The sequence below is a fragment of the Pyxicephalus adspersus genome, chromosome 3 (genome assembly GCF_032062135.1).
Source record: "Pyxicephalus adspersus chromosome 3, UCB_Pads_2.0, whole genome shotgun sequence".
Taxonomy (NCBI): domain Eukaryota; kingdom Metazoa; phylum Chordata; class Amphibia; order Anura; family Pyxicephalidae; genus Pyxicephalus; species Pyxicephalus adspersus.
Window position 1 is genome coordinate 92,217,117 of NC_092860.1, and position 16,927 is coordinate 92,234,043.

Consider the following 16,927-nt stretch of genomic DNA (forward strand, 5'->3'; position numbering starts at 1 on the left):
AGGGGCACTTATGCTTGATTATGTTTTCCCCGTGTTTGAGTGGCATTCTCCAGGTACTCTGGTTTCCTCCCACATTCCCAAAAACATGCAGTTATTGTAATTGCCCTTAGACTTTGTTAATGACATATGACAATGGTAGACATTAGATTGTGAGCCCCTTTGAGGGACAGCTAGTGACATGACTATGGATTTTGTACAGCTCCGCGTAATATGTTGGCACTATATTAAGACAAGGTAATCATAATAATATTTAAAACATTTTAAAAAAGTAACTAGAAAAAAGAAAAAAACTAGAAAACTTAAAAAAAAAACTGAGTGTGAAGTGGGTAAGGAAATCTGGGAAAGAGCTACATGGGGATACATGGTAATCCTAAATGTTGATCAGTTCTGTAGTGTATTTTGAATTGTACTTGATCTACTTAAACTACTTGATCTTTATATGTCATGCATGCCAATGGTAAATAAAAAAAAACATACAAAGGACGACGGGATTACTTTATGATTTATTTCCCTTTAAAAAAAATGCTTTTTTTATTATAAACCTTCACAGTTACATTTGTGTTTCGGTCAAATGGTACTAGTTGTGCTTTGACTGGCAGAAGTTGTAACAACAGACCTATATGTAACATGGAAAGCCAGAGGGAGATGCTCTCTTAAAAATAAAAGCTAAAACCCTAAAGGTAAGAATGAGTAACAACCGGTCTAATGGCAAAATGCAAGAAGTCTTTTTTTTTTCATTGCCCCACACTGCATCATTTAAAAAGAAAATGCAAAAGGATGCGCACATAAAACACTTCACATCAACTTTCATTTTTCCCAGCACCATCTTTTCAAGTTACCTATTAAAAATTAAAATAAACCTGTGGTCCACAGTTATAGCTTGATAAAAACTGACCAGTATACCCAGTATAGAAGAGTAGAAATTGGTCAGTTGCAAGACAGCTTGATGGAAGTGAAGAGACACGAGGAGACACAAAGCAACTGTCTTCTTACAGATACATTTCTTAGTCAGCAGCAAAATATAGAAGACACCCTAAAAACCCTAACAAATAAGGGGGTTATTTTTTTAACCAGCTAGTAATCAAGTATTCCCTATGCCATTAACCAGCTATCTCTGTTCTCCTACCAAGCAACTCCAATACATTGACCCCATGCCTTCTGTTAGGCATTCTTTTAAAGTGAAGGGGCTGGGTTTGTGACTGGCAAGAAGCCACTGGTAAGAATCAAAACTGCATGGTACATATTAGGTGATAGCCAAAGGTGGCTAATAAAACGAAGCTAATACAAAAACAGAAATTTGTGTTTGGGGAAATTTCAATCTCATCACAAACTTCAACCTACAGGTCCAGTCTAGGGCCAAAATTACTAGTAACTGAAGTGCATGTTAATGGTTTGTAATCATAGGACTGTGAAGTAGGGTGTAATTGTTAACGTTTTTTAAAGAATTATTTCTTGTTCAAATTTCTGTTTACCCTCTCCATTTGTTCCATTGACAATTGTCATAGACAGAGGAATTATACATTTTAGAATTGTTATGAGAGACAGTGGCGAGAACATATTTCAATGGGGACAAATGCTTTGATTAAAACTGTTTGAGATGATAATTTTTACCCCATTTGTGATTTCCTCAATTTTTCCTGTTTCCCCTACAATGTACAATCAATACTATGTACATCTAGCAATCAATTTATTCTGCACACTATGGGCCCTATTTGGTACACAAGTAAGTCATGATGCAAAGTAGAAAAGGACAGGGAAATAAAATGTGCATAAATGTACAATTGGTGACCTTAAACGTTAACTGGGTAACCAAAGCTAGAAAATGACACCTACCCTACATTATTTTGTTTAATGTGCATCCAAATTACATTTGGTACACATCTGTATGTCTTGGATACCCACTAAGTGGCCCATGTGAATTTATCATCATTTGTGGTCAGGCTCTATATTTAGTCGTCAAATAACTGTTTGTTTTAGCAGGAGGAGTGCATTTTTTTTAACTTGGTCAGCCATTTCTATGCCAAGTGGATATAAGCAAAGCGTTTTCATTTCCAGTCAATGTTCCCTGCTTGTTTTGGACCTCATGTGACTTGCAGTTTTCTGTCCTGTTTCCGAGGTCTTCTTTTATTTGAAAACTGTGGTTATCATCTGACAGTCAATGAGTTGGCAAGAGAAATCCTTGCCAGTTCTCTTAACCACAGACTATTCCTACTCTGCAGTTTAAAACCAGAGGCTTGGTTTCATTTCTTCATACATTTAATGGATGTCCGGTAAAAAGATGACAATAATTTGTAAAGTTTAGTCTTTTAAACTTCTCATCCGGGCCCAGATGATCTCTGTGTTATTAGGTGTTATTCTATCATTTTAGTGTTTTGGAAAAAGTGGTTATGGGTATTATATACCTTCTTGCGTTCCTTCTTGTTGGAGAGAGGTTTTTGTAGAAGTGGCCAGTAACCACACATAATGAATATAGCTATCAGCAAAGTCTGCACTATGGCTCAAACACATTAAGTGCTATTCAGAAGGAACACTGCTCTTTTGATCCTTTGTGTTATGTTCCTACTGAGAGTACAGGAATTACAGAATTCCCAGGGGTAATGGTATACATTATTTTATGGTTTAGGATTTGGGTTAAAAATACTGTAACAATATACATTAGAGCAATTTTGTACCTTACTAAAATAGACATATCGATTGGGGAGTCTCTGGGGATCAAAGACTCTTAAAGTAGTATTACCCACTCCATAGGGAAAAAAACCCTCCATAATATATTAGAAAAAGGTTGAATTTGAAAAGCTTTATTTTACCTATTAGAAATGTCCCCAATGCTGTCATACACTCAAAGCTTCATTTTGTCGCAAAACCTACTGCTTGCACATTTCTCATGAGCCCTTGCAAGGTAATAATTTATAAATATACAGAGGGTATTGTGCATTCATGCCAACAAAGAATGAACTTTCCACTGCTTTACCTGGTATCGTACCTGATACTGATGTGTGCCGATGTACCCATACCACTATATGTCAGTTGAAGTAAAAAAAGAGGGCAGGATAGGGATAAGTTTCTCCGAGACTACAAAGTATAGGAAACGATTGTCAGAGACATACTACAAATTTGGTAAAGACTGGAAAGATTATGCATAAGACAGGGAGAGAATGGAGACATGAGACGCGGGCAGCATGGTGGCTCAGGGGTTAGCACTCGGGTCTTTGCAGCGCTAGGTCCCAGGTTCGATTCCCCTGCCAGGACATTATCTGCATGGAGTTTGCAGGTTCTCCCTGTGTCTGTGTGGGTTTCCTCCGGGTACTCCGGTTTCCTCCCACATCCCAAAAAAACATGCAGTTAGGTTAACTGGCTTCTCCCTAACAATTGACCTTAGACTATATTAATCACATATGACTATGGTAGGGACATTAGATTGTGAGCTCCTTTGAGGGACAGTTAGTGACACGACTATGGACTTTGTACAGTGCTGCGTAATCTGATTGCGCTATATAAATACTGTATAATAATAAAACATGTTAGTCCTCACTTTATGACTTACCTGTTTATCAAGCCCCCGGACTGTACAGTGTACATCCATACGGCATCTTCTCTTCATTCCTCTAGGCTCCATGTTTTCCTCCTTTGCGATCCTCGGTCGGCAGACTGTCAGTGAAGTTGCCACTAACAGGAGCTGCCTGCTTGTAGCACTGCAGACCGGGTCTATCTTATGCTCCTCACTTAATGACTCATTCTCTTAATGACCAGGTTGCAGGAACAGAGCGAGTAGCAACTGTATTACTAATCAAAAAGCCTATTCCAACTGCTGGGTTCAGAGGGCCACTCAAGTACCAAAGGACCGTATGTGCTTTTAGGCCATAGATTGGGCTCTAGAATATAACTAAAGCTTTGACACTTCTTGGTCATTTATTTTATTGAAGTGCGCTTGAAATCTTTCACTATGAAATAAACGTGATGGAGTTGTCAGTGTTGCTTCTTTTTAAGACACTGATCTGGAACAAGCACTGCATACTTGTTCTGGATCATTGCCTATGGAAATAATAAGGTTATTGGATCACCATTTGTAAGGAACAGGTCCATACAAATGTCCATTTGTGTGATCTTTATTTTGCATTTATTTTCATATTTTGTTATGAATTTTTAGTAATAGCCCGAGATAAAAGATAATTGGTAACTATGATAATAGGAGATCCTCTGGAGTTCTAGTTTAAATTGCAGCATTTTGAGTCATTGGGTCTGATGTATTAAAGCTCTTCAAAGCTGTAGAAGATACACTTTCATCAGTGAACCTAGGTGATTCAGCAAACCTATATTAGATCTAGTCCAGGATTAAAAACATTTGCTTACAAATAGCAGATTACTTTTAAGAAATCCATTTCAGGTTTGCAGCTTTAATAAATCAAGCCCACTGGGAGGGTGTAGAGAAACATTCTTGCCTGACAAATATAAGTATGAATTGGTACAACATTCTTTTAAAAACAAACATTCTCTTATGTATACATCAATATGGCAACTAAAACATGGCATTTGACTATTTTTAAAGAAAACATTTCCAAATAAATAATTATAATTCAAAAGTTCAGGGATAGGAATACTAGGACAACGGTGCACACCGGCCAGAGCCGCGGACCATGTCCGCCGTAGGGATCACAGGCTCAGGGAAGTCGGCGGGTTGTCTCTGGACACAACCCACCCACTCCCTCATCGCAGGCTCAGATTTGCAACTGGGACATGTGTCTATGCAGAGATTGCAAAGATTGTCCTGTTGAATGAGCATAGCCTTTTACTGGTTCTCTGTGCCCTATACACTCCTAAATTACCAGGCTGTAAATGACAGGTAACTAGGTCATTAGTAAAGAACCCTGGCCTTCTTATCTGCACCCCACCCATCTCCATGAGGTTTCAAAAAAATCCCCTCGGATTACTAGCAAAGGCTCCCCATAGTTTGCTGAGCCCCCACAATTTCTAGGGAAGTCCCCCACTTACCCTCTGCCTTCTCCTACTGGAACAAGCAGCTGCAAGAAAACCCCTGCATTTCTGATAGAATGGGAAATGGTGCTGATCTAAGGTCTGAAGGTGCACAAATTAGGGCTTACCTGAGGTCATTGGCTATTGCTTAATGGCATTTGCTGCTAGTAAATTAACAAGAATGAAGATATTTCTAATAAAGAGCATATATTGCAATATTCTCTGTGCTGTGCACACCACGACCCACCACATATATATAAAGGCATGGTGCTCTGTCAAGCATAAAGACTTCTGTGCATATAAGAAAGTAGGTAATTTGACTGTATTACAATAATTCATAGAGCTCTATGTTCCCAGTAAAGCAGATGAATATCTGTGATTGGAAGAAAGCAGGCCATGTTTCTTTTTTTCTTCTACAATTAAGTGCTAGTTGTTGCACAAACTTCAGGCCAATGCTGCTGTGAAGTGCACATCTACAAAAGTAACTTGCATTGATTTATAAATGTGTGAAGTTTGTTTTTTATATATTTGTTGATGTTAAGGTTGCTGACCCCTGCTATGAACAATATTATAGCCAACAATCTATAGACAATAATAGATGACTATTGAATCACATCACAAAGCATACATTTTTTTGTAATAATTTCTTATAATTCAAATAAGATGACACTTGATAATTCCGTAGCAACAAATAGTATAATATTTTTTCTGTTTTATTACAAAGCTTTTTTTAAAAACATATGCTCAGCACATTAACTCAAATTGGAATGACAAAAGAAAAAAAACAATCTGATATTTTTCTTTCTGCAAAGCCTGCACTTTGCCATCAGTAAGAGGGAGACATCAAAATGCTTTTTTATCCCAACAACTGGCACCAAATCCCACTATAGGATAGCAGAAGAAAATTATTACAAATACAATACAGAACAATTTTACATTGTTACAATGAATCCAAGTGCTGGGCTTCTTTTATCACAACATGTAGAAAGAGAATACTCAAAACTGTATCACTCTTTCCTTGGGACGTATGGATGATGTTTCCAAATAGGCCAAATGTAAGACTTTACAAGCCTTCCTAGCAAACGATGCTTATATTAAATATTACCTGTAGATATTTGACAACACATATGGAGAAAACATTGAGAATGTAGGAGACATAAAGAACCACTTAAATGCTGACAAGGCTGTTTAGTGGAGAACATCTGCCAATAATAGGTATAAATAAACCTGTAAAGGGTTAAGGATTCATAAAATATGGCATTGAAGTCCACCTTACTGCACCTGATTATAAAAAAGAAGACCAAAATGAATGAGAAGAACCTAGTTCCACTTGAATACCATCTATAAATATAAAAGATGAACTGGTAAACTTTGTTACATCATTTCTAGAATTAATAGACCTGACTTTCTTGACAAACTAAGAGTAGTTCCACAAAATGATCAGGGTTTTGAGGCCTTTTCACTCATTTTATGAAAACATATATATATAACACAATTATTCTTTATAATAAAGCTTGTTTTTTTATGTAACTTTGTACTAATCAACATAAGTAGAACTTCCGAAATACAAAGTGGATGCCATCCCAAATAAAACAGGTCCATTAGCGGCCTTAGTCTTGGACAAGAATTCCCGTACTTTCAACCATTGAAATGTGGAAGGCTGCCATGGGGTTATGGGGATAAAATTATAAAAAAAAGGCATATATCTGTGCGAAACAAAACAAAAAATCTTTTTGCAGGAAGGAAGAGGGCTTAATTTATACCCTCACTAATAAAATATACATCAATCAACCCTAAATCTGATATATAAAAGCATTCAAGTTTTATGGAGAATAAACAATACAATGATAAAAAAAGAAACAAAAACACAAATTTTGATCCTTTTGCTCCATTCTTTAAATAAAAGAGGTCTTGTCCATGTTTTATGTCCAAAATTAGCACTCTGTTTGGTCTGTGTCTGGTTTGGGAGCTTCACGTATGCACTGAACGCTGTAGGTAGGAAGTATGAAAACTTTGGATTACAACATTTCCTAATGATTCCTCCAATGTTTTCTATCTCTAGGGACATAGCTGCATTACATGAAGGCCTGTGGTACCAGTGGTGCCAAACACCAGGCAGTGATTGTCTATACGGTACAGTGTCTCTAGCAGTGGCATATAATGTCATTGATGGACTCCTTGGGGAAATGTGGTGGTTTACAGAAGCAGAAGTTGCTTAACAAGCTTCCATTTCCAGAAGTCCTCCTGTTGCTGTTTCTGCCTTTGCTTTGCACGCTGTGAATGAGTTCTTTTTTCCTGTATAAAAAAAAAAGAAAAAGTGGTTATTGGATTTGTACAGTGAGTTCTGGACAAAATATATTTAAGTGTATCTAAAGACAAAACCTTTTCTGGATAATAAAGAGGAATGGAGGTTCCCATCTCTATCTCAAGCAAGAAATTCTCCCTGTATTCCTATAGTAGAATAAAATCTTTCCCATCTTAGACTTTTGTCCTAGAAACGGATGTCCCCATTGTTTGTGCTCAGGTGGCAACCTAAATTTTCAGATTTCCCCTAACTTTAATTGATGGGGACACTGGTAATCATTGCAATGGCAAGAGGGTGAATCTTCCTAACAGGCAGGTCTGTGTAGTCCTAACACATTTTACAGTGGAGTGAGCATTGTAATCCTAGGACAAGAAATGTTTTACTGGTAGAATCAACAGGTATAAGTAAACCCCTTTCATATATAAAGCTTTAGTTCTCTTTGAACTTTAGGACTAATACTCCTTACCTTACATTTATTTCTACAAACACTTTTATGCTCATAAAATTCTTGCATTGGCTACATCACATAACTAAATATAAGCAGGAAAATAATGTACTGTAAAAACCTAATAGATACATTTGGATATCTACCAAAATTTACTGGTTACACACTAAAAAAAAATAGAAATAGTGTTTCAGAGAATACAGCATATCTTTGTATCTAACAAATTAAAAATGCACACATCTTGGCAACCCAGTCTATAGAAGCGTTTTTATGCATAGTACAGAGCCAGGTCAATGCAATGCAAAATAAATATTTAAACTATGGCAGAAACCTCAATACATATTTGTGAAGTTCTGCTGTTAATATTTAATACAATGAATAGGTAATCAGATATAGGAAGTCACAAATCATACAAGATGGCCAGTTGGGACATTCACCCAATGTACTTCTGTGCTCTGAAAATTTATTCACAAAGTTAATGGGTAACAATTGAATGCACTCTGATCTCTAAATATATTGTATTTTGTATATATTTTATGTATTATGTTTATGTATACAGTATTACATTAATACAATACTTTTTTCGAATAAATCCAAATATTAACATCTACTGTAGGTATTTTATATTTTTATATATATTTTTGTAACTAGTAGATTTTATACTGCTTGAATTGTCTCTAAGGTGTTTAAAGTTTTTGGAGTCTGGTTTTTACTCTCTGTTAGTCTACTAGTGGCCATTGTCAATGGGCAGAAGTGATAAGAAAACCAAAAAATTAAATATGTCAAACATTCTGGAATAAGGCAGCACAATCATATACTTTTCAGATATTTTCTCACTTCCTATTGTGTCTTTGGGACTGATATGATAAACCTCTCAAGAGTAACTAAACACATATTTCCACAATGGAAGGGAACCGCCAGAAGTTGCCAAGTTGTGATTTATGATAGTGTATTATTTTTAATTCTGTCAAAAATGCACAAAAAAACATATTAAGGAATTCTGACTTTCATTTTGTTTTTATTGTTGGGATTGGTGCATATAGAAGGCAATCAAAGCTCCTATATTGTGGGCCACAATGTTATATATATATATATATATATATATATATATATATATATATATATATATATATAACATCTTATATAACATATATAACAGCTTCCTATTACTGCAAATTGCCTTGTAAGTTTAACACCTAATGTTTTAACATAAGCTGATGCATAGCTGTAAGGTGTATTTTACGTGAAGATAAATTATGGTTTTATGCCTTTATTTAAAATAAAATTGCTAATCTGCCCTAAATAAAAATGCAGATCCTTGTTAGGGATAGCAGGAGTCTTTAAAAGGGTTAAGAGCTATTCAAGCAAATTGCACAGCAATACTAGTGAGAGCACCCCACAGATCTTATTTACTTTTAGCCTTTTCATCCCAGACGTTCAAAGGGTTTGGTCCAGGTTGCTCTTCCTGGGAAGGTTTTCCTCTCAGCCTAACATGAAAACATTGGGCTTCCTGTTGAGGAATGTCCCGGAGGCGCCAAGCCGTTGGTTCACAACAGCCCGATACAAGAGCTGTGATTCAGAGCTGAAGCCGATTAGCAGCCAAGAATGTCTGCTGCAGCAAGAGAAATACAGCTATGCTGTGTTTAGACCATTCCTTCCCTACTCAGTCTTTGAAGTCAGGAGGTTATAATAACTATGGCAGGCCTGATCCAGACCTCAGCAGCGAGAGAGAAGGCATGAAATCTGATGGAATTAAAAGACTCAGAGATAGCAGTGCTTTTGACCCTGCAATGACAGTGTAAAGAATTTATTATTCTGAATAATAATACTATGCTGCTAATATGACCTGGGCTAGAATGAATATAAAACAATCTTCAAACAGAATCACTAATAAGTATTAACTTGACCAAACTGAACTCTGATAGGTTACTATTGGTACTGCATTTAGAAATTTTTTTTTTTATAGAACAACGTTGATAACCATTTATTTTGTACACAGGCTATATACATTTTTATGTTAGACTTAGCCTATCCTTCCTTGTTCTTAGATTTACAAAATATTCACATTTACTTCTACTTTAAACATGATCAACCTATGTAATTCTGGGCCTGTCTGCATTATCCTGTCTTGGTCATGATGCCTGCTGTACTATCTTATAACAGTTTTTGTTCAGTCAGTGCTTGCAACATGCCATTCTGACACCAGAAGAAAGGATCAGTGCTGTATATGCAGCAAAAGGAGGACAGCTGGAGTTGGTAGCATCAATTTAGCTGTCAACCAATTCAAACACAAGCCTACTAAAACCCTACTAAATATACTGTACATTCAGCTCAGAATTTTACTTTATAGTATTAACCAGTAAATACACTGACAAAGATCGTTTGACCAATAAAACTCTAAAACCACCAGTTGCCGAAAAAGTAGGAGATTTTTTGTCCTACTGTGGCACCTACTATATGGTAGCACCCCTCAGCCAACCAAATTTAAAGGGAATCTATAGTGATTTGTTTTTTTTTTCCTTATAAATACATCAGAGAGAGAACAGTGTAATGTAATAGTTTGTGTTGTATAATGTTCCCATTATCCCATTAGGCTGTGAAGTTAGTGTGAATTGGAGCTGTACCCCAAAAAAAAGATTGATAACTAGAAGGAAGTTAAAAGGTGGTCTTGCTATCTAGATGCTATTAGTGTATGAGAAGATAGTAATAGTAACTTGTCAACATGTGGAAATCCAGCCCTTGATTTGAAGCCACACTTTCCTGGATTTCTTTAAAATCAGAATATGCTGATCTTTGAGCAGCACAGCAGTTCTCCCTGTGTTTGCATGGGTTTCCTCCCACATTCCAAAACATGCAGTTAGGTTAATTGGCTTCCCCCCAAAATTGGCCTTAAGACTGCACTAAAGACATTTGACTCTAAGCCCTTCCAAGGAACAGTTAGTGACAGGACAATGGTCTTTGTAAAGAGCTGCGTAATATGTTGGTGCTATATACAGTGTAAAAATAATGTTAATTTTTGTAACTAACCATTGGAAATTAATGTAAATATCTCGGTGATTGGTATTTCTACAGGGTCACCAAAAAAATGAAAAAAGATTGTAATTACCTGGAACATTGAGAACTGACATGGACATGGCAAAATAGTGACAAATGAGTTTTCAGTATGTTAAGTCTTTAGTGAGGAATGTACACATGCCTAATGGTTGTGGCTGAAACCACAGCATACTTTAGAAGGGAAATATGCAGTGGGGTTAAGAGAAATACTGGAATCTGCCTGACCATGGGAACAGAGATGACTGTTTGTCTAAGAAGAGTGTCACTTTCCATCAGACTGAACTTTTGACGATTTTGGTTTAGACATTTGTATGTTTTTAGGGTGGAGTCCTAACCTCAGCATCTGCACTGAAAAAATATCATTCCGTGCCTACTACAGCATCTAATGTACATTAAAGTGTAAATCTGGTTTTGAAAAGAGTAAGGAAGGATTAAAAGACCTCTCAGGTTTTTATTGCAGTCCAGGGCTCCTTTAAAAAGATGTCTCCTCCTTTCCCGTCAAACTGACCAAATTTTTCTCAGGGAGAAAGTAATGAGGAACTCCTTCTATACACTAATAACTCTTGTATGTGAATCTGAATGAAAATTGTCAGAGCTCAGGGGGAGCAGAGTATCCATGGTACAAGTGCTACTGATAATACGCCATACGTGCATACACCTCATTCTCAAGGCTTGGTTTGTCTATGTCTATTCTTACCCCTGTGTTTCTTCTTCAGTCCCAATAATCTTTGTAGCCATTGTTACAGCTATGGCCTTGCAACACATTATCCTGAGCATACTGCCTATATGTACAGTAGCAAAGTGTCCCTAGAAATAACTGTATAATGTTGGCAGCTATGAAACCTCAACCCTGTACAAGCTGGAACACATTCTCCGGCAGCCGTGAGTGCAAGTTTCCCAGTTAAAATGAGAAGCACCTTTGAGAAAAGCTCTGGCAGTACTAAGCAGACAGAAAAACAGGTCAAATCAGGATTCTTTTCAAGAAACCACAGGCATGCAACCAGCAGACTAAGGACTGCCCACATCTGAGGCTTCACTGGGGGGCTTTTTGCTGAAGTCTTGCCAAGCCAGGCATGCCGCTGCACGGCCCAATCCACAAGTAAAGTCGGCACAATCAAAGGCTGCAATTACAGCGCCCTGGCTGTGGTTAGGCTTCAAAGAGAGTGCTGCAAGTCACATTTTACATATGTGAAATCCTAGGCTCAGTGCTCAGTAAAAGCCACTGTGTGCTTATTAGTTGGGCTTCATATTTATTGCCACTGCTGTGAGTTTCCTGGTAACACCAGCAAATATTCCCAGAGAGGCCTTGTGTCTTTTCAAGGCGTAGTACCGCTATTTTATTCACATTGACGTCAGAGTGGAACAGCTCACCAATGCTGAACCCTATGTGCGAGCTGCTCACTTGTTAAGTTAGATAATGTTTTTTAATCAGGCATTGATTATGTGCAAAGGTTTTAGTTTCCTGAAATAGGTTTATTGAAAGATAAATTTTATTTTGTTGCTGTCGGTTACTAAATTTTACACTTTTGTTTAATGATGCTCAACAAAAGCAAAACATTTAAGTGCAAAGCAAGAAGGTGGTAAAAACCTCAGATTTTTATTGCTGTCTGTGCTCACTTCTAGATTGATGACCACAAAAGCAAGAGGGGAGGTCATTTTAATAGGAAGACAGACAGCAATAAAAATGTCAATGTTAAAGTGTATATATATATATATATATATATATATATATATATATACACATATACACACACACACACTTCCAGCCTTCTGGAAAAAAATATGAAAATCAAAATATTAAACCACCTGCCTAATACTGCGTAGGTCCACCAAAACAGCTACGTACATGCCACCAAAACAGCTCTGACCCATTAAGGTCTCACAAGATCTTTGAAGGAGGTGTCCTGTGTTATCCAGCACCAAGACATAAGCAGATCCTTTAGGTCACATTGTGTCCGGTCAGGTTGAGACCATCTCATAAAACTAAGTGGGGTATCCAAAAGGAGCAAAACATCTAATTCTACTGTTAAGGAAAAGCTATGAAGGTGACACTTTTGTGTGCCACACCAAAGACTTTCAGAGCTTTCCTCTTGGTTGTCGTGTCACACACACAGACCTTGTGACTCAATACACAAAACCAGAATCACTCAATGACTGCTGAAGCAGAGAAAGGTCAATAGTTGATGCTGCCTGACAGAGCCTGACCACATTTACTTACAGTAGGTCCAACATTGAAATACACACCAGCTTCATTGTGGCCTGATATGATCACCACAAGCACTGAGCAAAATCAAACAGAATTCATCTCCCTATATTCAAAGTAATATACAGGCTGACTTTCTGGTAGTGAGGCTCTCGTGCAGATCCACTGGCTTTACCCATTGACCTGGAAATAGCATTTATACACACATATATATATATATATATATATATATGTATATATACACACACATCTCTGTTGCATTCTCTATAAAATGAAATAATATAAATTAAAAAAATAACAGGGAGAGTTGAACTCCTAATGATTTGTATTGTGCTGATGTGATCAAAAAGATGATTGGTGTACTTGAATGTCTATATTTTCAAATTATATGACTTAATTTTTAGACCCATCACAACTGATGTATTGCAGAGTTTACTTTTCTCTCTCATGTAAGTACCTACTGCTTTTCTAATCTGCCATTTTCTTTACAGGAAGGCCTCCAGTATTGCCCGGCACGGGCACATTTATCAAAGCAAATTAATTTAGTCATTTTTGTGTTGTGCTGCATTAAAAGTGGAGAATGACAAAAGGCTACAATGGGAATCTATGGTACTTGTTTCAAACTAATTTTGTCACAGCCTATTGCCACTTTTATATATTAGTGACAGTTCATACAAGTGAATAGAGTTTCCGATCACCAATTTAGAAGTAATATGTTACTACTATTTTTCCAATTTTAGAAGCTTGGCACAGAAGTGAAAAAGTTTCAAAAAGTGGAGAATAATAGAGGTGGCCGCATGGGTGAAAAAAAGTGTCCCCTTAATATTCAGTTTGCCCCAAATGTAAAACTTTTCTGGATTTATTGCACCAGTGAAAATAAGTAAAAACAACACCCTCAATCACCAGATGGTGGCAGCAAACTATAAAACATTCTCTATAAACCCTCCTGCTTGTAGTCATTATTGCATTAGAATTTAAAACACTAAAAATAAAAAACATTAATATGTAAACACATAAATATGTATAAAAATGACAAATGCAACCATTAACATTTAAATAGCTTTACAATTCTGTATTGGTCATGTTGAGAAAACATACTAAATACATGAATGCCTTTACAAAAAAACAGAGTAATATGGTAAAAAATTGAGCAATCATGCCATTTATTGTTGGGAAATGTATGTGGCTTCAAATGATCCATTTCTTGTTCATTTCTCACCTTTTTCCCTCTGAATATCGGGATCTAAATAATAACTGTAAATGAGCTGTGAAGCCTATGACTCCCTTCATTTATGCTGGAGTTTGCCCTTAACACCGCAAAATGTTCTCAAACTATCAAGTGGAATATCAGTGAAAATGATGGACCATGTATGGCAAGGTGTTTTGTTAACTAACTATTCCCTGAAGCAGAGTTTCTCAACCAGGGTTCCTGCAGAGGTTGCTCAATTATCGAGGGTAGTACAGCAAAACTTATCCACCAATGTATCATGAGTGGCACAAAAACTACCAGAAGGTCAGTTCCTACCAGTCAATGAGATCCCCTGTTTTTGGCATTCCCAGTGTAAGGCTGCTTATTACACAAGTGTATGCATTATATATAACTGATATAGTTGTACTACAATTAATGGCAAACTTTTAAACGGTACAGTGTAAGTGATCCAACGGCAAACTGGGACACAATATAGCAAGTTATACTGCTGCCGCTTCTAAAATGTCTGCAAATAATTGAGGCTTAAGATGCCTTTATGGAATTCATTAGCATCCCCAACCAAAACCTAAAATCAGAGGGGAAACTTTCCTCCTTGATTAAAGACAAATGGAACACAGTGTGACTGGCCTTGGGACAATGCTCTAAATTACAGCACTGCTTCCCACATAATGTAAAACTGTGCCAGCGTTTGTTTATAATTAGCGCTCATCTAAAACACAACCGTACTATCAATACTTAATTAAAACATTGTGGTTTCATTTAATGACTAGAGCCAGCCATACATGGAAATATATGTGTCATTGGGACCATAGGAGGTGAGAGATCCACTCGTGTTTAGTCCAAACGCCTGCCACTGAGACTGGGCGCAACAATTCTCCCTGATGCAGTCCTTGTTCCGATGAGCAGAGAAGAGGTAGAGTATTTCCTAAACAATCACCAACATGCTGGAAGATCTCTGCACATTATTCTTGCTTTTATAATCATTCAGGAGATAATCCCTATATGGCCCAATTGTTGTATGAGATACTGAAATCAGTCTAATAATATTTGTATATAGAAAACCTAAGATGCTGCACAGCAGGATTTTAACCAAAAAAATTCAAGTGTCAGCTCTAAGGCTATGTACGCAGTGATTCTCGGCCGAATGGTCGGGCTTGTCTTAGACATGAATATGATTACAGAGGTCGTCTGACGTCATCTATGGATCCATCTTGACTGATTCATGAACGCCAGAATGTGAACGACCGCAATGGAAGTAAAGGGAGTAGAGTGCAATGGGTGTCGCTCACTTGTTCTCCCCCCTGCACTCTCCATAGAACAGAACGGCGCTGTATGTTCAGTGCTCCTTCATTCAAATTTCAGTCATTTGTTGCTGGAAACGATCGTGGAAGAAAATTTCCAATGCCAATAATCAAGCGTGTGTACGTAGCCTAAGAATTCCCTGGAACATGACACAATCTTTACCAATCCAGCTGTTTGTGTCTATAGACATACTATAATATAAACACTATAATAATATTTTACTTTCACAAGTGGTTTTCCCATCAGTCAACTGCTAGGGATGTCTGCTCAGTGCATAAAAAATAATAAAAAATTCTTTGCTCAAAATCAAAGTATATGTTTATAGAATTTCCTGGCCTAATGCCCACAGACATTGGATGACAGATGCTCAATTCAGCCGGTAACTTCTCATCCATTTCTCCATCCTCGCCTCACTGAATAACCATCACTCAACCAAAGGTATTCACATAGTCCAATGTTATAGAACAGCCTACAGATGTCTATGGTCATTCTAAAAACCACTGTTATTCCTCTACAGCCACCTACAGGTTTACAGAAGCGTAATAAAAGTTTCTGTCATCAAAGCCACGATCTGGGGGTCTTTAACACATAAAAAGAGGCAAATACTCTATCTGCTGGCCAAACAGCATAAAGCAAATTATCAATGTGCTACATATCATTTTACAAAATGAAAAACAGTGATTTTGTTTTTGTCTTGACCCAAAAATGTAAACAAATGCATAAAACCAACATATTCCCTTTAGGCAAAAAGCCATATGCAGAGGACAATAAAGATGATCTGCACATGATAACAAACAAAAACAGTAACTTTAATTGCAATCCATTTAAAGTAGCAAAGCTGTCATGACATGGAGCACAGTAACCCCTTTGGTTTGGCATATGGTGTGTGATCGTCTGCTTGAAGTGAACCTTTTTCCAAGCAGAATTGCTTTAAAGGCAACCCCACCAGCTGCACATTCAGCTTCCTTTTAACTCCCTTACTGCCCTTTTACCCACCAGAAGCAAAGGAAGCAAAGAGAGGAAACTGAACAGAGCAGAGGGGGGAGTGAAAGGAAGCTAATTAGAAGCAGTTGGTTGTGCTGCCATTAAAGTGAACTTGTTGTTTTACCTTGCCCGGGCAATTTGAAGGTTAACTAAGTTGTTAGCTTAAATTGCTGAGTTTTCTTTGATGCTGAATCTGTAATTATCTAAATCTGTCACAGTCCTAACTTGATTAATGCATTTTCAAGGGCCCAATGTTGTAGTAACAAACAAAAAATATTATATAACAAATGCTGATGTTATAAAGTGTACCTATGATACTGTAGGTACCTATACACATGATTAGGTTTATGCACAATGCATCCTGAAAAGCCAGTTCACTCTGGTATAAATATAGGGACCCGAGATTTTAGGGTCACAATGTGGTCCCCTGCTTTGCCCTTATCTCCAGACTGG

General features: G+C 37.2%; 1 protein-coding gene across 3 annotated transcripts in view; it reads right to left on the bottom strand.

The window, feature by feature from the left end:
- Positions 1-5,661: 5,661 nt before the first annotated feature.
- LEF1 (lymphoid enhancer binding factor 1) overlaps positions 5,662-16,927 on the bottom strand; it is a 70,836-nt gene continuing 59,570 nt past the window's right edge. For all 3 annotated transcript variants that reach the window (XM_072405690.1, XM_072405691.1, XM_072405688.1), the window contains one exon: positions 5,662-7,266. In XM_072405690.1, coding sequence (XP_072261791.1) covers positions 7,187-7,266 — 80 coding nt within the window. In that variant the 3' untranslated portion in view covers positions 5,662-7,186. The remainder of the gene's footprint in view (positions 7,267-16,927) is intronic.